This window comes from Salvia splendens, chromosome 10 (assembly GCF_004379255.2).
Source record: "Salvia splendens isolate huo1 chromosome 10, SspV2, whole genome shotgun sequence".
Taxonomy (NCBI): domain Eukaryota; kingdom Viridiplantae; phylum Streptophyta; class Magnoliopsida; order Lamiales; family Lamiaceae; genus Salvia; species Salvia splendens.
Window position 1 is genome coordinate 12,048,397 of NC_056041.1, and position 23,243 is coordinate 12,071,639.

The window sequence follows — 23,243 nt, forward strand, 5'->3', positions numbered from 1 at the left end:
TACAAGTCAATAATAAATAAAATTATTAAAATTTAGAATATGAGGACAGGAACATTATAATTTCATTAGTCTTAGAATAAAACAACATGAATCTATATATATTTCCATGTTACACATGAATAACCAAATAGTCTTAAAACATTCCAATCTCCATCTATAATTGAGATAGAGTTTACAAATAATCAAATCACCTAAGTGTAGAAAATCAAAAATCAAAAATCAAAAACCAAAATATACTATTAAAACCTCACCTTATTCATTTATCCCCCCTTTCTTTCTTGATCATCTCAAGGCAAATCATTTGATATCATCATCAATGATTATATAAAAAGATATAAAAAAATAGTAAAATTTGTAAAAGATCACGCTGATTCATCAAGCTCACACTGAAACATTGACAAAAAGTCATAGTCACCAAATGCATTGTCGTGTTCATCAGCATAGGTGCTCAAATCTTGAATATCAAATGATGTTTGTATGTCATCTGGGAAGCTACTACGTGGCGGATTTGGCTCCATCATATCTTTGAACTTGGTGGATTGCAAAAGAAGCCCGAAAGCCTCACCGCCTTCTCCCCCAATAGGTAGCGGGGGAGACGCAGCGGCCTCAGCCTCAGTCGGAGAAGGGAAAGCTTCACCTTCCCCGGCTACATGCCTATTTTCATCCATGTTACAATTAATGTAACGGCTGAGGTCAAAATTGGTAACTGCATTATTTCCACGGTATTTTATTGCTGCCATGTCATATGCAGCTGCTGCCTCTTCTTGAGTGGCTACATAAAAATAGAAAATTGGAATTAGGAAAATGTGAGGGTATTTTTGGAAATTCAGGTGGTTGGTAAATATTGAATTCAAGAATTTAATTTGCATGAGGATTTCGGTGGGAAAGGGGGAAATTATGTCTGCAGACCTATAGTAGTTGAGAGTTGGTAATTTATGCTTTCTAGCCAACCATATTTGTTTGCTTTTTAGTACTAATTGTCTATTTATTATACCATCATTAAATGTGCGTATCATATTGTACTATATATAACAAAAAGAAAAAAACTAATATGTGGTTATTTTTAAAGGGTCTAGCTTCCTATTATATAGGGACATTTATAATTGGCTATTAATGTAGACGTAGTTATGTAGGTAACCTAAGATGATGTTGATTTGTTGTGTAAACCACTTTCTTAGCTAAATTATGAATAAAACAATAAATCGAAGTCTAATGTTTGCTCATCAACACACACCAACTTATTGGTCGATTTCCTCCATTCAAAATAAAATGGTTGGAGAATTAAATAGTTAGGCTACTTAATGTATACGATAAGTAGTACTAGTAATTAAATTAAATTGTATGGAAGTATATTGGCCTACCATATGTACCAAGGTATAGGTACTTGTTGCCAAACACCCTGCCAATACGAGCTTCCCATCTTCCATTATGATGATGCCTGTCCACACACAATATCTAATTCAAAATTTATTATCTACAAAAAGATGCAATAAATTTAATTTGATCCACTAAAATCATTAAATTAAAAGTTTATAGTTTATTGCATAAGTTTTAGTATATTATTTTATGGCTGTGTGATATTTCATGTTTCACTATCACCAAATTATACTACACATATAGACCATCACACCAAATTTTATTATATAACATATACACATGAAAAATATTAAAGAAAGTGAACAAGAAATGTAATGATATAGAAAATTAGAAGGGTAATATATAAGAGCTAGTATAATTCAATATGTAGCATTAAATTTCATTCATGTACATGATGAATTAGCAAACATACACAAGCAATCCATAGTACTCTTTCTCTTCGCCGATAAATATTCTAATATTGACACGCGTGGATTTTAAGAAATTGTTTAACTTTATAAAAAAAATGGGGAGAAAAAAGCCAGTGAAAAATGGATACTACTTTTATGGAGTAATAGTTTTATAGTAATAAAATGCTAGTGGAATGAGTATAAAATATTATCACAATAAAAATACCAAAGGCAAGATATCGCTAATCAAATTGTTACCTTTTTACTGAATTAGGTACACATTCAATACTTTTATGAAGCCACAATCCAAATCATACTAATTGTTCTAATTAATACGTACCTTGCTACGCCTCGGTATTTTGATACACCACGAGAAAAACCACTACTTTTTCTGTCATTTCATTTCAAAAAAGATAAACAAGTTATGATAAATACAACCATTTTTATAAATAAAATAGAACAGAACAGTTATAGTAATTTAATAATTAGAGTCCAGTAATACCTTCTCAATGAACAAATATATTCTTCCTTTGACTGTGCTTCCATTTCTTTAAGCTCATTTTGATATGTGGGTAGCTACAAAAATAATAAATTAATTGTATAAACACTACTAATATGAACATTATTAATTTAATTATTATATTAAATGGATTCTGACTTATTAAATTATATACATACTGGAAAGTTTAATGTGGTGTCTTGACCCCAATATTTCAAGGCAGCCAAGTCGTAGGCACGAGCTGCTGCTTCCTCGTCATTATAGGCCCCTAAAATAATTTCATAAATATAAGAAAAAATATATTCAAAGATATTGGATAAGGTCTATTGGATAGAGCCAATGATAACAAAAACAAATGCCACATCATCACAAAAATAAACTGGAGTATATTTTTTATTCACTTTAATATGGCATAGAGTGGAACAAGGAAATGCATACCTAAATATACTGCATTTTAATAGCATCCCCACAACCATCACCATCAAAGTAGACCACCAAATTAGCAAAATAGAGAAAACAACATTAGTAAGCATTGAGTAGACAATAGTGTCATACAGTAATTTGATATTCACAGTAGTTATTATTTTTCGCACAATCAAGTTAAAAGCATTATAGCAAAGATTATACTATATCACATCCTCAATTTAATGATTCTGTTTTATATTAGTAATATCAGAATAAAAGATTTAATTTTGTAAAATAGGGATTAATGAAAACGACTATTGAGAAACCTTGTCTTCCTTTTTTGTTTTGTGACTCATTCCAGCAATCCTTATCCCATAAATGAGCTTCAAAACGGCCTGTCCACCGGTGCCTGAATTCGTCATTTCACAAATATAAAAAAATTATTCTAAGAATTAAGAATAAATTACAAAATTAAACATGCAAACAACGTAAAGTAGTAGTATAATGTTATAATTACTTTCTAAAAATACACTACTGCATACAAAATTACAAATAGCAATAAATACTGCTATAATGTCTCGTTATGACCTGTCACGAGTTTGAATTTCACCAAAACGAACAGAAATAATTCAAAAAATGACCTCGTCACGCCTCGGTGGATTGAGCTACGTTGTTGTGGGGACTCCCTAGGTGCACTTTTTCGCTTCCGCTTCCCCTCGTGGCGGTCATTGTCGGAATTCTCGGCGGCGGCGGCGGGGGAGCGATTCTTTTGTTTTGAAGACCGCGCCATGAAATGAAACTAGAGTTTAATTAATTAGAAGGGGGACCACCAATGAGAATAGGAAATGGAGTGAATGAGGGTCGGAAAATGGGGGATTTGGGCGGAGGAGAGGCGGCGGAATAAACAGCCGGCGACGGCGGCTGTGTTAATGTTGAGTGAGATTTTGTGTCAAGTGTTTCACTTGTTGTGGGCTCTATTTATATGTGTGTGTGTGAATGTGCTATACAGAATCAGTTGTAGACTGGTAGTCAAGATTGGTGTGGGCTTTCCCTATTTTACTGTAATTATTTAATTTTTGGAAACAATTAATATGGCTTCTAGTAAAACGTCCACAATTTCAGTTCAAAATTTAATTCTCAGCTGCAATTTCTGATCCATACTTTTCTGACCTTCTCTCTATTTTATATGCCGCAATTTACACGCAAGATACCGTTACGGGTATTTTTATTTTTAATTGGTTAGGCACCCTTTTATTTCATTATTGTGGTTATGGATGTACTACATCTCTTTTAATTCGTTTATTTATAGTGATCATTTTTAATGATTTGATAAAGGACATTATATATATATATATATATATATATATATATATATATATATATATATATAAATTACTCCCTCCTTACGAAAAAAAGTTATATATGGAGGAAAGCTTCTCAAAAAGCATCGAATTATACATCAAAATTAGTAAGGCACTAAAATGCAATAAATGGGTATCAAAAATTTAATTTTTTTGGTACCAAAATGGTGACCGACTATGGTGCTTATGATTTTTTACCCTTATAAATGTCACATTTCTGAGTAAAAATTCCATGATCCTTCCATACCAAGTTGGCATGGTGATTTGGTATACTTCACCAATAATTTATTGACAAGTGGAAATAAAAAAAGGCCTCATGCCACATCAATTCAATAAAACTTAACTGCACAAAATAAACTTTCACTAATCATGGAAAGTAGCATTATATCACTATTAACTATGGAAATTGCCAAATAGAATAGGCGTGCAATATTACTAGACATATATATGTATATTGACCTCTTAATATAATAGGAGTAATATTTACACACAAAAAAGTAATCATATTATACTATTTTTTTATGTAAAGAAAGAAATTATTCCTTGATAGTACTAGTTTGAGATTTTATTAGTGAGACCTTTTTTTCTTATTTTATATTTAAATATATATTCGAAAATTTTATACAAATAACAACTATGACTATAATATTATATTTTCTTATCATAATCTAAGTCTTAAGTAACTAATTAAGTATATTTTCAATAACTTTCAATATATTTCTTGATATTTTTTGCATGGTAATAAGAAAATATTGAAAATCATAACTGATTACTTAATATGCTAACAAAATATATTAGTTATAGTCATAAATTTTATTTGTGTAAAATTTTTGAATACACATAAATATAAAATAAGAAAAAAAGGTCTCATTAATAAAATCTTAAAATAGTATTATCAAAGAGTTGTAATGTGCTTTTTTTTTCTTGACATGTAATATGATTACTTTTTTACGTGAAATATTATTACATTAAGAAGTCAATATACATACATAATTACATAATGTAGGACCTATTATATGAATGTATCAATATTTAATAGTGGTAAATGTTACTTTCCATGATTAGTGGACGTTTATTTTGTGCAGTTAAGTTTTATTGAATTGGTGTGTAATTGATATGGCATGAAAGGCTTTTTTATTTTTATTTGTCAATAAATTATTGGTGAGGTATACCAAATCACCATGCCAACTTGATATGGAAGGATCATGGAATTTTTACTCCACATTTCTACCTCAAAATTCGTATTAAATTTTTTCGATTGCAATTAAATGTTTTAACAAAGCAAAAACTCGAGCTGTGCCGACCTCCGCAAGCATTAGTTAAAGTTAATTAATGCGAATTCCTTAGTAAAAGATGTATTAGGACTTTATTAGAGATTTAGAGCTTTTAATTTTGATATTGAAATCTAACTAGCTGTAATTAAATTTAAAACTTATCAATCATAAAAAAATAACGGAAACACAAAAGCAAGGGCACTGTTTTTAATGTTGCCTTTTTACCAATTAGTATCACTATTTCATTTTATTATTAAGGACATTAATCTCAATTGTGGAATGGTATTTAAATAAATAAACGCTAGTATATACTGGCATTATGTAGACATGGATTGTCCATTCAACAGTTGGTATAGAAATGAACTAATGAAGCATGGATGATTGTGAACAATATAAAATGAAAATATAGTGATAGTAAATTTATTAAAATATTATTATAATATTATGATAAAACGCACACAATTGCTAGAGTGTCTCCTCCAATCAATAAGTACGGGTCAAAGTCATCCTAGATGGATGCGTGGCAGTGTGGGTTGTGTTAATTATGTACTAGGAATACTAACCTAAAACATTTTATGTTACTTAATTCATAGCGCCTAAGGCCATCCATTACTCTGTCCCTCTACTGTCCCCCACCTTCCCTTAAACTACTATTTGAGGGCTCCACTGTACTTTATTCCTCCATCCCTTAACTAAGGGACGGAAACATGCAACCCTCCGTCCCTTAAATTACTATTCATTTAATTTAATTTTTTATTTTTTTCCAACCCAATTCAATTAAAACAAACACACTTTATTAAAAAACACACAACATAAAAAAACACACAACATAATTTAAAATACAAATTTAAAGAAAATAAAAAAACTACTCCGCCGGCTAATCATCCTCCGGAGGCGGTCGAGGTTGAGGGGGAGTCGGAAGGCCAAGTTGTGCTGCCATATGCACAATTCCTTCCACCAGGCCGCGAATTGGGCGTGCGAGAAGCGGGAAGTGTCCGCCATTGTGGCGGTCATGTACGCCACCATAAGTGTGTCCGAGCCTCCCCGCGAGCCCGATCCCGAGGCCGCCTAGCTTGATTCGCCTCGGTCCTTCCTCGCTCTAGCCGCTTTGGCAGCCTTCGTCCCTTGCGGCCGACGGCGCCCACGGCTGGATCCTCCAGCATCGCCGACCGTACCCACAAACTCATGCTATTCAGCCTCATGTGGGCTGGTGCCCTCAGCGGTGTCACCACCAGACGAGTATTGGCCACTCGCCGTATGCTTCGTGCGCTTCGAGTTTGAGCCCGAGCTGGAGGGGAAACCGCCGGCCCACCGTTCCTCGTCCTTCACGGCCTGCCAAACATCAACAAATCTGAATTGTTGACGGGTGTCCTGGTAGTAGGCGCGCAAAGCGGACGTCAAAATGTCAGTTGCCGTGGCGCCGCTTTGGTAGCGCGCCGCTTCGGCCGAGTAGAGGCCGCAGAAGAATAGATGTGTAGTACGATAGAAGAATAGATGTGTAGTTGTGTGTGAAATGAGGATGAGTGTAGGAGTATTTATAGAGTAAAAAAATTAATTTAAAAATAAAAAATTAAAAAAAAAACAGTATTATTACCGTTAGAATTTTTTTTATTTTTATTTTTTTTAAAAAAAATTCATTTTTTTTAAAAATATTTATTGCGTCAGCACGTGACGACGCCCACTCGCGGGCCGGCGAGTGGGCGTCACGCACGACGCCGGGTTGCGCCACGTCGCATAGGCGCGTGGCGAGACGGCCCGTTGCGTGTCTCGTCGACACGGGATGCGGGACAGGACGGGACGGATGATGCAATGCGGCGCGCGACGGATCCGTCTCTCCAGGACGGGTTGCGGGACGCCGGCGCGCCGCGTAGGGGTATCCTCAATAGTGTGGACAGTTCCCACCTGCCTGCTACTTTTTTTTTCACAGTCATTTCTGATTTGTGCACAGTCATAAAAAAAAGTTTCCACGGCAATAGTGGACACTTTTTTTAGCCACATTTCACATTATTTAATTTTTTGTATATTTTATTTCAATTATAAATAAAATTATCGGATTATAAATAATTAGAAAACGAGATAATAATAAAATTTAAAAAAAGTATTGGGACCAAATATTCGTTGTATTATGTATACTGGAAAATTATACAATGAACATTTAAAAAAAACAAATAAAAACACCGGCTATGTGTGCTTCCGCCCCGAAAACACCGGCACCCAGCTGCTCCCTGATATTCTGCACTGTGCACTTTTAGAGATAGAAAAAAATTAGAGAGTGAAAAGTGGATAGAGAGTGAAATGGGTGTGAAGAGGTGTGTGGAGTGAAAATGAAGATGAGAGGGGTATTTATAATAAAAATTATTAAAATTTTGAAATAAAAAAAACGGCTATAGGCGCGCCGACGGGCCGTGTGCAATAATCAGCCGTGGCGGAGAGGGGTATTTATAATAAAAATTATTAAAATTTTAAAATTAAAAAAAAACGGCTATAGGCGCGCCGGCGGGCTGTGTGCAATAATTAGCCGCGCCGACCGCCGCGGCTACCCCACCATCGTCGTGTCCTCGCCGAGTAGTCGGTGAAGGAGCTTCCGCCCCCTCCCATCAGTCTACGCCGCGGCGCCCGTGTCCTCCACTATGGGTCGCCGCGGCTTAGCCGACTCTGGGGCGGCCGGCGCGCCGCCCCTATTGTGGATACCGTAAGTGAAATAAACCTATCTCTTTCTTTCGTGTTTAGCTTAAATCAACATTTTACAATGAAAATCATTTTAATATCAATAATACGCGTCAATCTTTCATTACTATCATACTTTGAATTTACATAGTTTTATAGTTATTTTACTAAAATCTTCAATCTCATGTTGGATGTTATGAATAGCCATCAAATTAAAACAACTTGCATACATATTTATTCTTAAAAAAATTATTATTCCCCGTTCCATCATATGTGATAGATTTATTTTCAAAGGAGATTTAAGAAAACGATATTTATTGTGTTTATGTAGAAAATAAAGTATGAGAAATTATAAAGTATAAAATAAAGAGAGTAAGTAAGAGAAATTTTTGATATTTTACTTTTAGCTAAAAATTGATTAATCACTTGTAATGGAATAACCTAAAAAAGGAAATCAATCACTTTCGATGGGTCGGAAATAGTACTTAATATTTATCTCACTACTCTGTTGGTTCAGTATACAATGGTAGAGTAATATCCTCATTGAAACAGTTCCAGCAAACATCAACGCTGAAAACATCGACAGTGTAGTAATAACTTGAAGTTCGCACGATGTAAGTTTCAAATTGAACATGCAAATACTCATGTCCAAATATAGTACTAGTAAATGTTATAAAATTCAAACACATTCCTCTTGTAACTTGATTTCTTATGCAGCAATGGTGAAGAAATAAAAAAGCAAAAGCAAAGACGCAAACACAACCCATTATTAATAGTAGTACTCCATATCCGAAGGATTTTCATCTTAGGGCATCCGCAACACGTCTCGTTGCGATTCCTATCTCGTCTCAGAGAGACGAGACAGCAGCGAGATGGCGTTGCGGGAACCGTCTCGTCCTTAGCCCGTCCCTATCCCGTCGCGTGTCTCGTCGAGGAGAGACAGCTAGCCACGCGTGTTGGTGACGTGGCGAGCTGTGGTTCGTCCGTGACGCCCACTCGCCGGCCCGCGAGTGGACGTCGTTTATTTCCGTTGAAAATATATTTTTTGTTTTTTTTTTAAATTCAGAAAAAATTCAAAAAATAAAAAAAATTCCAAAATTATACTAGCCATTTATAGCCGTTTTTTACAATTTTTTTTTATTTTTTAATCCCCAATCACTTCTATAAATATCAAATCATTCCTACAAATTAATCCACCAAAAAAACTCTCTATTCTCACTCAAACACTCTCAAACACTCTACATTCTTCTCCCAAATTTAATCCATTCATGGATCCATTTTTAGGATTTTATTAATGTGGTTTTTTATTTTTTTAGAATTTTAAGTTGTAATTTTATTTTATTTAATGAAGTATATTTTTATTAATTGAATTTGTTGGAAATAAAAATAAAAAATGAAATTGAATGAATAGTTATGAGATGAGATGGTTAAGAGATTGAGGGTTGCATATGTTGTCTCTTAGTTAAGAGATAAGATGAAAAGTACAATGGGCTCATGAATAGTGAAAAGATGAGACGATTAAGAGACAGATAAGAGACAACGTTACGGATAGGAAAGTCAAATGCCAAATAGATGTTTAATCAATGAGGCGAAATAAACCCTTTACTAAAAAAAAAAAATCAAAATTCAGAAATTTCCAAAATCTTCAACCCGATGTTCAGAAATGCGATCTTGCGAGAATGCGAAACTGTTCGAACTTATAGAATTTGAACTTGATTTCAGGGATGAGTAAGGGAGAGGGATTCCCGCTCCCAGTCGAGAAAGAAAGAGGCGCGAAAATTGGAATGTCTGGCCGAATTCCAAGCCCTTTCTGCTCAGTCGTTTATGGGGTGGTGAATCAATCAATGGATTGGGTTTAGCGTTGAGGAACGCGGGCCGGGCACGGAATAAAACATGAAAGCTGAGCAGAAATTGCAGCCCTCTCTAAAGAAAGCTCAGGTCTACCCCTCCATGATTATGATGCCTTAGATTGTCAAATCTCTCTGGGTGAGACTTGATTTTATTATGTTGCTTGCTTTATTTTATGGGAAAGTGAAGTTTTTTTTTTTTTTTTTTATCCAAACGCTAAATATAAGTTAGTGCAAAGTGAAGTTTGTGCTGTGAAGATTGAGCTTTTTGATGATGTAATTCTTTTGACATGTACAGCACAATAAGGACTTTCTCATCCATACAACTATACAAGTGTGAAAAATGAGTCACTGTATTAAGATATTTTCTTGAAATCTTACTAAGGTCTTAGCCCAGTTATCAGTTCAAAATGAAAATCATTTCTCAGGTGGCTTCATGCATATCATGTTCTGGACAACTAGTTTGTTTAGTTTTTAGCTGATAGCATGCACCTTGTGATGAGCTTCTTGGGGATTAGGGCTCATGTAGCTAAGAGTTGTGTGCCTTAGTTTATCACGTAGTAGTTGTATAGTGACAACCTTGAAAGGAATGAGCTAGAATTAGATTAATATGGATTAAGTAATTATAGTTAGGCTACAATTATATTAGTCCATAAGCCCAATAATCATGAAACAAACCCTAGTGACTCTTTATCTATATAATGGTTATTTATTCTCCATTGTGGGAAATGAGAAATAGAGTAACAGTAGAGAGAAAATACGTAAAGTTTTGTAGAGAGAATTCCTAGCATTCTTCTACGGAGCAATTGTACCGGGATAGTTCCTGCATCGGATTGGATTGCACGTGGACCTCGATAGTAGTGGATTCAACTTGCAGGATTCAATCGTAGAAGAAAACAACACAACAAGTAAGATTTAATCCGTTGTGTTTTACATGCTCAACTTGTAATATGATTATGAATCTAGATCTGTTATTCTTGCAATTTCCGCTGCGCTCATTAGATGAATACAAGAATTTCTAATAGTGGTATCAGAGCCCGGGGCTCGATTCATAATTTGTTTTGTAATTTGATTATATGTGGCGATTTCGGAAATCAAACTTTTATACTTGGTTTAACAGTTTCGACAGAAACTGAAATTAGATTTCAAACTTCGACGTTTCGAGAATGGTTTGAAAAATGGGAATCAGATTTCCATAATTTGGGATGTTAAAGAGAACTGAGTTTTATTTTTCATTGAAAACTATTTTATCAGAAACTAGTTTTCAAACTACTTTTGACATGTTTCTTATCTTTGAAACTGGAATTGGATTTCAAGCAAACTTTGAGAATTGAAAATTGTTCAAAATTTGGAAATTAAAACTGAGAGTAAGAATGGTTTTGGAATCCAAAATTAACGAATTGACGGGAAAATTGAAATTGAATTTCAATTCAGTCATTTTCAATGAGTGGTTTTGGAAAACAAAATTGACCATAGCCATGACATTAGAACTTGGATTTGGAATTCAAAGAATTGAAATTTGATTTCAATTGTATATACAACCATGGAGGCGGACTGTTCTTTTCCAAGAACCCGCTGATGATAATTTAGAATTAATAATATTAATCAAGCCAATAAATTATTATTTACTATCATTATTTTGAATATTAATAGTAAATGTGCTTTTAATATTAGTTTCAAATTAATAATAAGTATCTGTTTATATTAATTTAGAATTGATATAGATTATATGATAAATTTATTAATTGGATTAATACATTTTATTACATTAATTTCGAATTAATGTAATTTTAAATTCACATTTAATTAGAGAATAAAATTTGATTTTATTTGTTGAGCATTATTTGATATCCTATGTGATAAGCATGTTATTTGATTTATGCTCATTTTATTTAACTATAGTAGTTAGAGACCGTGTTATATTATGTCTGGGTAGGCGGCGCCCAGTATTTGTAGTCTGTGTTATACTATGTCTGGGTAGGCGGCACCCAGTAATTGTTTGAAATTTAATATTGGATATTATATTCACAAAACTAGTATCACACATTTTCCCATAAAATATAAGTCTTGTTTTTGAAACAAACACATCGTCCATCATAATTGTTTGATGTACCTAGCCTTTTCGACCACGAGTTTTACGCCAAAGTGTTTACTCTAAATCTACAAGGCCTAGGCTCATTCATAGATGCTTGGTTGGCATCGTGTGATGGGGTTGACTTGCTTAAATTATTTAGTGACGCCAAATCGACCTAAATAGTTTATGGATGCATATTAATTAGATTAATAAACCAAGAATTGCAAAATAGTTGTTGCAATTGGCTTGGAGGCCTACCTTGTGATATTATTGTAGTGATCAGTCAAAGCAGGGGCTGCAATAATATAGACTTGGATCTTGGACCACTAAAATTTATATTTGATATAAATTTGTATTTTATGTTTGGGGGACATAATATATGTTAAAATTAGTGGGAGCTAATCAATACAATAAACCTTTTTGTTTGATTAGTGATACAAATGTGATCTTTATATGCTTTTATGATTTATTTTCATTTTATTTTTTGTTCAGATAAAATGTCAAACTTGGCTTATAAATGTTTGATGGAAACAAACAAGTTGACTGGGTCAAATTTCACGGATTGACTCCGTTGTTTACGCTTGGTGCTAAGGCATGACAAGGTTGAATATATCCTGGACAAACCAATCGGTGTCATCCCCAATAAGGAATCTCCTGAGTTTGCTACGTTTGACGTTGAAGTTCATCAGAAACACATTGATAATGCATCTGATGCCCAGTGTGTCATGTAGTCATCTATGAGTTTGGAACTGCAAAGACAACATGAACACATGTTACCATATGAAATGCTTAAGCACTTGGAGAGTTTGTATGCTTCACAAGCTCAAACTATGGAGTATGAGATACTTCGCGATCTCTTCAAGTGCAAGCTTCATGATGGAGGCAAGGTTTCTGAGCATGTGCTGAAAATGATTAGTTTGATTGAGAGGTTAGCATCGATTGGAACGGTGTTCCCCGCAAATGTCTCAACAAATCTAATTCTGCACTCTCTTCCTAGTAGTTTTGAGAATTTCATTGTGAATTTCAACATGAACAACACAAAGGTTGGGCTGCCAGAGCTGCACAATATGCTTAAGACTTATAAGTCTTTCACTGCTAAGGTAAAATCTGTGCTCATGGTGAGCTCTTCTGCGAAATCTTCGAAATGGAAGAATAAGCAGCAACAGAACAAGAAAGCATCTAAGGATGCTGTTCTAAAGCCTAAGAGTAGAGGGGCCAAGAAGAAGTCAAAATTATCAAAGGATGAGTGTATTTTATGTCATGAGAAGGGACACTGGAAGAGAGACTGCCCAAAATTCAAGGCACAAGGTGCAGAAAGTAGGAGCTCAGGTATGTTTGTCATTGAGATAAATATGTCTATGAATAATTCACAATCTTGGGTATTAGATACAACTTGTGGCTCACACATTTGTAATAATGTGCAATGTCTAAGTGACTGCAGGAAAGTGAGACCTGGGGAAGTTGATTTGCGTGTTAGAAATAGAGCAAGAATTGTTGCCGAACGCGTGAGAACTTATAGATTAGATCTTTCCCTAGGACATAGACTAGATTTACATAATTGTTATTTTGTTCCAGTTATTTCAAATAATATTATTTCCATTCCGATGTTAGACATTGAAGGTTTTTCCTTCCATTTTGCAAACAGCAGATGCTCGTTTTCTTTTAATGGATTGTTTTATGGAAATGTCACTCTTGAAAATGGATTATATATACTTGAATATAAACGAAATATTCTCAATGTGCAAAACAAAAGACCTAAGCTATGTAATACGAATAATGTAACTTATCTTTGGCATTGTAGACTTGGTCATATTAATGAGAAAAGAATAGCAAGATTGAGAAAGTTAGACTATCTCACTTCATTTGATTTAGAATCATATGCAGCTTGTGAATTCTGTCTCAAAGGAAAAATGACAAGTAAACCATTTTCTGGGAAAGGGGTGCGTGCCAAGGATTTGCTAGAGTTGATTAACACAGATGTGTGTGGACCGTTTTCAACTCAAGCAAGAGGTGGTTATTCGTACTTCATAACTTTTACTGATGATTTATCAAGGTATGGATATGTGTATCTTATGAAACATAAATCTGAGGCCTTCGAGAAATTTAAAGAGTTTGTGAAGTTGAGAAACAACTTGAGAAAAGTATCAAGACTCTTCGATCAGATCGAGAAGGGGAATACTTGAGCCGAGAATTTCTTGATTACTTGAAGTCACATGGAATCCAGTCAGACTGGACACCTCCTAGTACACCTCAAATGAACGGAGTATCTGATAGGAGAAATCGAACATTATTAGATATGGTTCGATCCATGATGAGCTTCGCCAGTCTCCCTTTATTCTTATGGGGTCATGCCTTACTAACGACTACTTATATTCTATTTGAAGATATTACTATAAACTTTGTGTAAAGGTTTGTTTACAGAATTCACGTAAACGTCCTTCATATATCGAGCTACGCTCCAAACGCAGTCTAGGAGTTTTGTGCAGACTTCGATTAGATTGTCGTCGATAATGAGGGACTAAAGGGTCACACTATATGTGTATTTTGATCCGCTCAAGGTTACAAAGTTGGAACTGCATATTATATCTAATGCTAGTCCAAGTGGGAGATTGAAAGGAATGAGCTAGAATTAGATTAATATGGATTAAGTAATTATAGTTGGGCTACAATTATATTAGTCCATAAGCCCAACAATCATGAAACAAACCCTCGTGACTCTTTATCTGGTTATTTATTCTTCATTGTGAGAAATGAGAAATAGAGTAACAGTAGAGAGAAAATACGTAAAGCTTTGTAGAGAGAATTCCTAGCATTCTTCTACGGAGCAATTGTACCGGGATAGTTCCTGCATCGGATTGGATTGCACGTGGACCTCGATAGTAGTGGATTCAACTTGCAGGATTCAATCGTAGAAGAAAACAACATAACAAGTAAGATTTAGTTCCGTTGTGTTTTACATGCTCAACTTGCAATATGATTATAAATCTAAATCTGTTAGATGAATACAAGAATTACTAACAAACCTATCAATTAAGACATAGAGAACACGTTTTATCAAGTGTGCACAGTTTATGGAGAGTTTCGTTCAGAGTACTCATGAGGGATATAAGATAACTATTTTTGATGAAAATTAAAAATGGGTTTTTGTACCTTTACTGGCTTGTGTTTATTAAGATACAAAGATATCATAGGTTTTTTGGTCTTCAATGATCAATCTCGATGAAGACATGTTTCTGTAAAGTGAAAGTCTTTTACATGAGCACCTCTACTATATATGAAATGAGATATTCAAAAGATGCTTCTATGTACACGGTGCACCCCAATATTTCTCAAGGTTTGACCCTTTGTTCTGATACACGTTTCCCCATTTTTCGAATCAATTCCAATGGATAGAGAAATCTGGAGATGAATTTAGAAGTACCCAACTCAAAATTCTGAATATCTGCCTTTTCTGGGAAGAGCACTCTATTCATGAGATGTTAGTGTGTTGTTATAGCCACACTTTTTGATGGTAATAATTAGGGTTATAACCGAACGCCTTGTGCAAAATTGGCATCATATTCATGATTATTCTATCACTCAAAAAGGACATGATTATTCTATCACTGGTGCTGCATTTGGAGATGTTACTATCTATGCATGTGTTACTGATAATAGTATGGCTCATCGCTCATCCTTCTCTTGGTGGAGAGATGCATAGCCTATGGGGATTGTGCTGTTCGGTGGGGCAGTTAGTTGGATTCACACTAGTTCATCAAATAGGATCCGTAGTTACTATTACAATAGCACGGCATATTTCTGCCTCATTGTTGTAGATATGAGAAATGTAAAACTTTACTTTCTAGCTTCCTGCTTCAAGCTATTGTTCATATGGCCAACTTCTTATGTTAATTTGCTTTTTGTGCTGATTATTTACAACAATTCTTTCCTCACAGGGTGCGTTAGGGGTCTTTAGGACCATAGCATTCCAGGTGCACTTGTGATTGTCGTGGGAATCATAAGGAGCCGGTGATCAGAAGTTTCTTATAAGTGAGTAAGAAACAATTACGAAGGTCATTTAGTTTTATTGCTTGTGTGGAGCTAACATGTAAAATTCATTTCTGAATAGATTAGTCAGAAGTTTCAGAATGCTGGTGTGAGGCATGTGGATAGCTCGCAGATCCCCTGTTGTTTGGAGGCCATGTATATGCATGTACCAATAATATCTTTTATTGGTCTACCAATGCACCAAATAATCCTTTTATTTAACAGGCATTTCTTTGTTCTTCAACCTTTTATTCTGGAGTCACGACATCTGCAAAATTCTCAAACTGAATACTTACTCATCCTCAAAATATCATACTAGTTGAATGCGTGAGCAATCTTTCCCAATTGCTGGAGGCAGTTGGATCAAAATCAGCAGCTGTTGGTGGCTGGTGCAGTAGGCTCTCTTTCCGCTGAGTGCTTCTGTTGGCACAGTTGCTGCATGTTTCTTCAGGAATGCTGGACGTGATATTGGTTTTACGTATAACTTGATTGTTGTGGTTCCGGATTATGTAGTCATATTTGGTGCAGCTGTCAGTCATGCGATTGGACGTTTTAAATTGATGCCTCTTCTAGTGGAAGCTCTGGCCCTGGCATAGAAGGCAAGTTCGTTGCCTTGCCCGTTTCAATTCGATCATGCAGGTTCATTCATGGCATTAGGACTGATCATAGCTCATCACATTCATGTTGATATTGAAGCTGACACTGTTAGATTTATCCCTTGATTGCAGAAGAAATAGATCGATCCATGGTTAGCCGAATGCACTTTTCCCTAGTCAAATACATAAGAGGATAGATACACCAGCTGGAGAATGGTGGCTGCAACCATCATCTGCTTAAAATTTCACATCTGTAGAAGTTCCTTTAACCATCACCTTCTGTGAATTTTGTCAGATAACTTTGGTTTTCATTTAAAGAATAGGCAACATGTCAGTGAGACGTCAGAGGATCTAACATCGAGACATGCTTTACAGGCCTAAAGAATTCAAGAATTCAGAGATTCCCCTTGAAAAATATAACCTCATTTGTGGTGATTCTGGTGAACATGCAGAAACAATTCCCTTTTGTCCTTTTGTTTGTCAGTAACCGATGTACTTATATGACTAATCTATTACTACATTTGTCTATTTCTGTGGAGTTTATGTGGTCTGGATGAAAGATCAGGTTTGAGAATATCCCATCTTCATTTTTTGCCTAGTTTCTTTTATATCTCTCCAGCAGGCTTCTTTTCCTAAGATTAGGAAAAGCTCGAAGTTCAAGACGTCAAGAAGGCGGGTCCCCCGAAATTCCCTGTGTTCATATGAGGTTCCCTCTTTTCTAGCAATCTTTCTGCTGAATAATGTTTATTTTTTTTTTGTCATAATATGACATTACATCAGTGCTTAGACAAGAATATTTAGTTTTATTTGTTTGTAGCTGATGTAGTTTCCTATTCTTGTTTTCTGGGGATTATATTTCAGTAGGGCTTCTTAGCGGAAGATGATCTTCGTATTGTCCAGTAGATGCTATACACGATAAAATATGGAGTACTACATGGAAGTTCTTGATTTATCATACCTTGTGTGGGAGTATTGTATTTGGACATTAAACACAAAAAATAAGACTGAATCAATATTCTATACCACTCTTACAACAAATTCAAATTGCTGAATCAAATCTAGGAAATCAAACCTTTTTAGCTGTATGTGTTCATATTCAATTGGCTTTGCCAATGAATTTCCTGAATCACAATTACAAATCATCACTCATTTCTGTGTCTTAACTGAAACTGCAAACTTCCTTCGCAAATCCAACTTGCATCTGCTTGGTATCATATACGACTCTTGTGTTCCTCTGCTGATAGTTTCCTATGATCCCAATCTGGTCTTCATAGGCGAGGCTTGCAAGCGCCAAGCACACCTGAGATGCGTCCCTCTTAGCGAAGTAAAACATCCCAGTTACATCCACACTAATCTCTGCATCTCCTTCGAACTGCATCTTAAGTGTAGGTATGTTGACCTCGTCATATGCTGACAGGTTGAAGCAGGTGTCGAGAATTGAAAAGCTCGGTGCTGAGGGGTACCCAGTGAACTGTCTCAAGAACTCAGCCTTCACACATGTGTACACAGATGGGGGCAGCCTCGTGATCACGGTCCCTGAGTCGATCAAGACCCCGTTTCCCCCAAACCTTGGGGACTGCAGAGGCACCCCTCCCACACTAGCTCCTGTCATGTTCAGAATGTAGAAGCTGTACAGCTGAGGATTCGGAATGAGCCTTGTGTAAGAAACAGGTGTTGTGTTTTTGAAAACCAATGTATCGTTTCCTAGTATTAGCGAACCCGATGTTCCAGAATCCGAATCGGGCAAACAGTAGGAGAAAACTCCACCAAATACATCACTAGTTTGAGAAATGAGTGAGAGATCATTCCTGCCTAGTCCCAACAGGCCAGAAGCTGCACCAAATAAACCTCTGTTGTTTCTTCCACATCCAAACACAAAATTCTCGACTGGAGTCATTCCAAGAGTGAGCCGGTCTCTGCCTAGCTCCCCCCGGGTGTATGATCCATCGCCATAAGTTACTGCATAGTTGCACTTAGGTGCATTGTTGCCACATAACCCTGAGTTTCCTGTGTTGGACTGCAGAGTATGGCAGGGCTGCGAGTTGCACTGCACCGATCTGTATGAGGGTGACACCAACGGGTTGAAGAGGGGCTCCGGTTGAGTGTAGCACAGCCTACAGGGCTGGCATTGCACCCAAGAGAGGTCGCTTCCTGTGTCCACGATCATAGTTAAGTTCCGAATGCCTAATGTTACTATGACAATGTAGTTTAATGTCTGAAGCTGGATGCCCGAACTGATAGGAACACGGGCTTGTGATGATTCTACGCGGCCAGAGACGACGTTCTTGATTCGGGATTGTATGGACCCGACTCGAACTACATCAAGAGTCAGCCCTTTTTGGATGTGTTTGATGTGCTTCATTTCTAGTATGGTCGCACCATCCTCTGTTCATTACAGAAGAGAATTTAACCTTAGTTTTAGTATATATTTTGAAGCCTATTACTTTGATTCTTGAAATCACACACACACATATAGTACTATTGTAAAGAAAGGAAAGGATAAAAATAGTAGATACCTTATATCTTCAACTACCTTAACTGAGGCAGATTCCTAAACAAAAGATAAGATGCAGAGTCATGCAGGCATGTTTTGTTGCATATATACAGTTAATACTCACTTGGTATATGCGAGAATCGGGCAGGGGCAGGCGTCGTTGTGAGGCGTTTGAGCGAGAGAAGCTCCTTCTGACCGAGACTGAAGACCCCATTGAAGCAACTGAAGGCAACAAGAATGAGGAGAAGCACCATTGTTTTCTTCCCTAGTAGAGATAAGAGAAGGGTGAAAATGTGGAGAGGGAAAAGGAAGTGGGGAGAAAGAAATGGTTTAGAGGGTGAAGAGATTCTTAGGAGTTGGAGTTTGGCATGACAACAAAAGGAGGAGTTGGCTGACGACCCCACTTTTGCATGAGAAATTATTGGGATTTCACGTGCAGAAACTTAGGGGGAAATATTTATAAAAAACACAAAAAATAATAACTGTATTGTAGGAAAATAATTTTGATTTTTGGAATTGGTTTTGAATGGATATGGTCTCTCCCTTGCCATATTCACGGATTTAAAGTTTAAACTGTCACCAACCTACTAACTAACACGAAAAGGCGCTTTTCTTACATACTTATTAGTTTCTCATAATATTATAATTATATTGATAATTGGTTTATTTCGAATTGATCAGCATGGACTTCCCTTCATATTTATACAATTAATTAATGTATGCATCGATGAGTAATGTTTCACTATTTACGTACATCTATTGTGCGTATTGATGACGTGCTGTCCATATCATCATTTTTTTCCTCTTTTATTTTAGAGATTATGATTGCAATAATTTATATACAAATTAATATTTTGATTTATTAATTTTATTCCTATAGTCGAAGTTAGAGAATAAATGATACTTTGATTTTAAATTGTTGTTGAGATTTCTATCATCCATCTCACACCAAGTTGGTAATAGTTAGTGGATTTATAAATTTGATTATTCCAAAAGGTAAGTTGATAATGTGTTCTTCAGTTTTACGTGTGGAGATAACCATCTCTTTTATACTCATTTTAACGAGCTGAATGAGTTATATCAACATTGCTAATTGATGGATCCACGAATTTCTGATGTTAGTAAATGCTGGTAGAGAATAAAGACTACGACACAAAGAATTTACGTGGTTCGATTTACTGAAGTAAATCTACGTCCACGGGAAGAAGGGAGGGCAAGATTGTATTGCTTGATCTGGGATTACAGCTTACAACACAGACTTGCTATATGATTTTTTATCTCTAGAGAGCTTAACCCTGTCTATCTGATCTAAGTCCTATTTATACATTGAACTAGGATCGTGGTTTGCAGCCCCACTAACAAGATCGTGGGTGAGCAATAACTGCTCAATAACTGCTTCGTACCACTAAATAGATCGTGGGTATAGTGGAGGTCGTGGAGGCCTTTCATGAGTCCACTAACTCCTAGTTCGGTCGAATGCTGAGACCGAACTGCTGGACTTTACCGATCAGCTCTTGCCGATCTGAGAGGAGAGCTTGACTGGTCGGCTTTTACCGAGCTGTAGGCTGAGTCCGAACTCTTTGGTCGTGCCGAACTCTTTGGTGCCGAACAGATACTCTTTCTTGGGCTCTGGGCTGATGGGCCGTCACTGTTATTGGGCTTGCCATTAGGGTTTAGTTCGTACCCCATCACTACCCCCCCCCGAAAAGCGAAGTGAATCACTTCGGCGAGGTGAGTCACTTCGGCATTCTGGATAACGGTAAGGGGGAGGCTGACGTCAGGGGATGTGCCTTGCGCGTGCCTGCATTAAATGCGACAGTAAAATCCGGCCGTTGAATCCTGAAAAGGTGGGATTCGAAACAGCGCAACGATTTCGAAATCTTTCCCGAATCTGATAAATATGCTCTTTCTTCCTCATTTGAACACTTTTGCTGTTGCGTCTTCTATACTCTCTCTTTCTCGAGAAATTTTCTTCCGCTTTCAAGAGCTTCTTCAGACTTTCTTCACGTTCAAAAAGTAAGAAAAATGTCTTCTTCTTCTTCTTCGGAGTCGGGTAGCGGTAGGAAAGGCGGTAAGGGGTCTTCTGGCCGGAAAGAGTCCGGGGAGAAGACCGTAGAGTATTTCCATAGTATTTTGAGTAAGGATACTGTGATATCCCTACCCGAAAAATACTTTTTTCCTGGGGGGAAGGCGGTGGTACCTGACGGTGATCATAGGGCTGACTCCCCGCCGGAGGGTTACGCCACCGTGTACGAGGCCAGCTTAGAATGCGGGCTTCGTTTCCCCCTCCCTTCTGCCTTTATAGATTTACTAGATTTTTTTCAGCTTCCTTTAGGCCAGGTGACTCCGAACTCTTGGAGGCACTTGTCGGCCTTCGCTGCCGAACTCCGTAAGTTAGGAAGGGATTTGTCTTTGAAGGCGATCCTTAAATTCTTTCAATTTAAGAGGAAGGGGTCTTGGTTTTACTTGATCCCTGTACAGCCCTTTAGGGCCTTTTGTAAAACGAAGTGGCCGAAGTGGCAAAACCGCTTCTTCTACTATGATAGGACCGCGGCTCCTAGTTTTCCCTGGAGAGGGCCGAAGTCCGTTATCCGTCATCCTCGGCCTGAACCGTTGGACGAGCTCGATGGCGAGCTCAACAAGATTCCCATAGTTAGGAAACAATACACGGAGTCTGAGCTCGTCAAGGGCGACGTCGTGTTCGACATCTCGTCTTCGGACGAAGAGGCCGAGGGTGAGGATTTCTCTTTATCTTTATGCTCTACTGCTTTAACGAAGAAAATCTGACTTTGCTTTCTTGCTTTTTGGCAGTGTACATGCTGAATAAGGCTATCCGAAAGTCCTCCGAGCTTGTGGAGCCGGAGAGGCAGAGAGCCCCTCGCTCGGCGTCTGAAGCCGAGAAGAATCCGAAGAGGCAAAAAACCTCTTCTTCGGATCCGAAAGTGCCGGAGTCGTGTTCGGCTAAAGGGAAGGGGAAATTTCATGAGTCCCCAAGAGTGCCGGGGAAAGACCTGGTCATCTCCGAGGTGGTTGCAGACATCCCGGAACACGTCCCTGAGCCTTTTCAATGGCCGACGAATTTTGTGGAGGTAAGCTTTCTGACTTGGCTTCTTTTCCACATTTTTTGATGGCCATTCTGTTGAGTTTTTTCCTTGTTCATCTTCAGAGAGCCAAGCTCGTCTCCGTGGAGCTCTCCAAAGCATCCCACGACTACGAGGAGATGCAGAAGAAGTTGCATCTTGCTCGTAGTCTGGCCGAACAGGCTGAGGCCAAATTTGAGAGGGCCCGAGCTGCTAGGATCTCGGCTCAGGATGAAGCCCGGTCAGCCAAAAACCAGCTCATCATCCTGCAAGAGCAGACGAAGCACCGGGAGGCTCAGAAGGAGGCTGCCGCCGTGGCTGCCCAGGGGGAGGCTCTCCGTGTTTACACGGAGAAACTCTTTTTGAGCAGCCAGTTCTCGGCCTTTGTCGGTAGTCTGGTAAGGCTAATTACCGATAAGGGCGAGCAGGGGGCCGACGTCGTGCTGCCTCTGTACAGCCGAGAGATAGCAGCTCGGCTTCAGAATCTGCCGCTCCTTGAGGAGCTCGCTTCATCCTCGGTCCTGCTTTCTGCAGACCGAGTCCGGAGTTGTCGAGCTGATCGGGACGAGAACCTGGAGGCTATCTTTGCCTCCGTGGGACCCGTTTCACCCGCTTCGACTTACAACGGAGAGGGTGAGGCCGAGTCGCTGGAGCTGGAGGCCGAAGTCGAGCGGGCCGGGCATCCGGAGAAGGAAGCCGATCAGGAGGCGGAGGCGAGGCCGGCAGGATGCGAGGCCGAGGCTGAGGTAGCTCAGGAGAAAGAAGCTGAACCAGACCAAGGAGCCGGAGACGAAGCTGGCGGAGTATGATTTCGTCTCCCTTCTCTTAGTCTAGTTTCTTCCTTGTAAAATGGCCTTGAAGCCCTCCTAGTGTAAAAATTTTCCTTGTGAATGAAAAATTCTCTACACTTGTCTTCGTATAGCTTTTCGTACTCGCCTTTATTCCTGTTGTATTTTACTATCTGCTCGGTACAGCTGCCGAACTAATATAGCTGCTTTGTACTCAAAGGAGATGGAGATACTTCACTGGAAACGGCTGTACTCTTCGGCTTTAGACGAAGCTGAGAAAAGAGCTATAGCCGATCAGACGAAGAATGACGAGCTTCTGGCTCGTTTAGTGAAGCTGGAGGCCGATAATAAGGACTTAGAGTCCGA

At 37.7% G+C, this 23,243-nt stretch overlaps 2 protein-coding genes and 1 long non-coding RNA gene across 4 annotated transcripts; 1 reads left to right on the forward strand and 2 right to left on the reverse strand.

Annotated features, from left to right (window-relative positions):
* Window positions 1-55: 55 nt before the first annotated feature.
* LOC121750761 (AP2-like ethylene-responsive transcription factor At1g16060) lies at window positions 56-3,599 on the reverse strand. Its single transcript, XM_042145365.1, has 8 exons — window positions 3,312-3,599; window positions 2,997-3,079; window positions 2,704-2,712; window positions 2,445-2,533; window positions 2,269-2,342; window positions 2,107-2,157; window positions 1,362-1,438; window positions 56-772 (listed from the first exon to the last, which is right to left on the reverse strand). The coding sequence occupies exons 1-8, from the start codon at window positions 3,458-3,460 to the stop codon at window positions 363-365; spliced, it is 942 nt and encodes a 313-aa protein (XP_042001299.1). The 5' UTR covers window positions 3,461-3,599; the 3' UTR covers window positions 56-362.
* Window positions 3,600-16,662: 13,063 nt separating this feature from the next.
* LOC121751518 lies at window positions 16,663-18,071 on the forward strand. The gene is made up of 3 exons (XR_006040104.1): window positions 16,663-17,221; window positions 17,790-17,852; window positions 17,933-18,071. It is a non-coding gene; the product is annotated as an uncharacterized LOC121751518 (long non-coding RNA).
* On the reverse strand, window positions 17,444-19,595 carry LOC121751517 (aspartyl protease family protein At5g10770-like). Of its 2 annotated transcripts, none has more exons than XM_042146266.1 (2): window positions 19,134-19,595; window positions 17,444-18,900 (listed from the first exon to the last, which is right to left on the reverse strand). In XM_042146266.1, exons 1-2 carry the CDS (start codon window positions 19,261-19,263, stop codon window positions 17,675-17,677), a joined length of 1,356 nt encoding a protein of 451 aa, XP_042002200.1. In that variant the 5' UTR covers window positions 19,264-19,595; the 3' UTR covers window positions 17,444-17,674. The 2 variants fall into 2 exon arrangements, with proteins under 2 accessions (XP_042002200.1, XP_042002201.1); XM_042146267.1 differs by having other exon boundaries at window positions 19,032-19,268.
* Window positions 19,596-23,243: the final 3,648 nt, after the last annotated feature.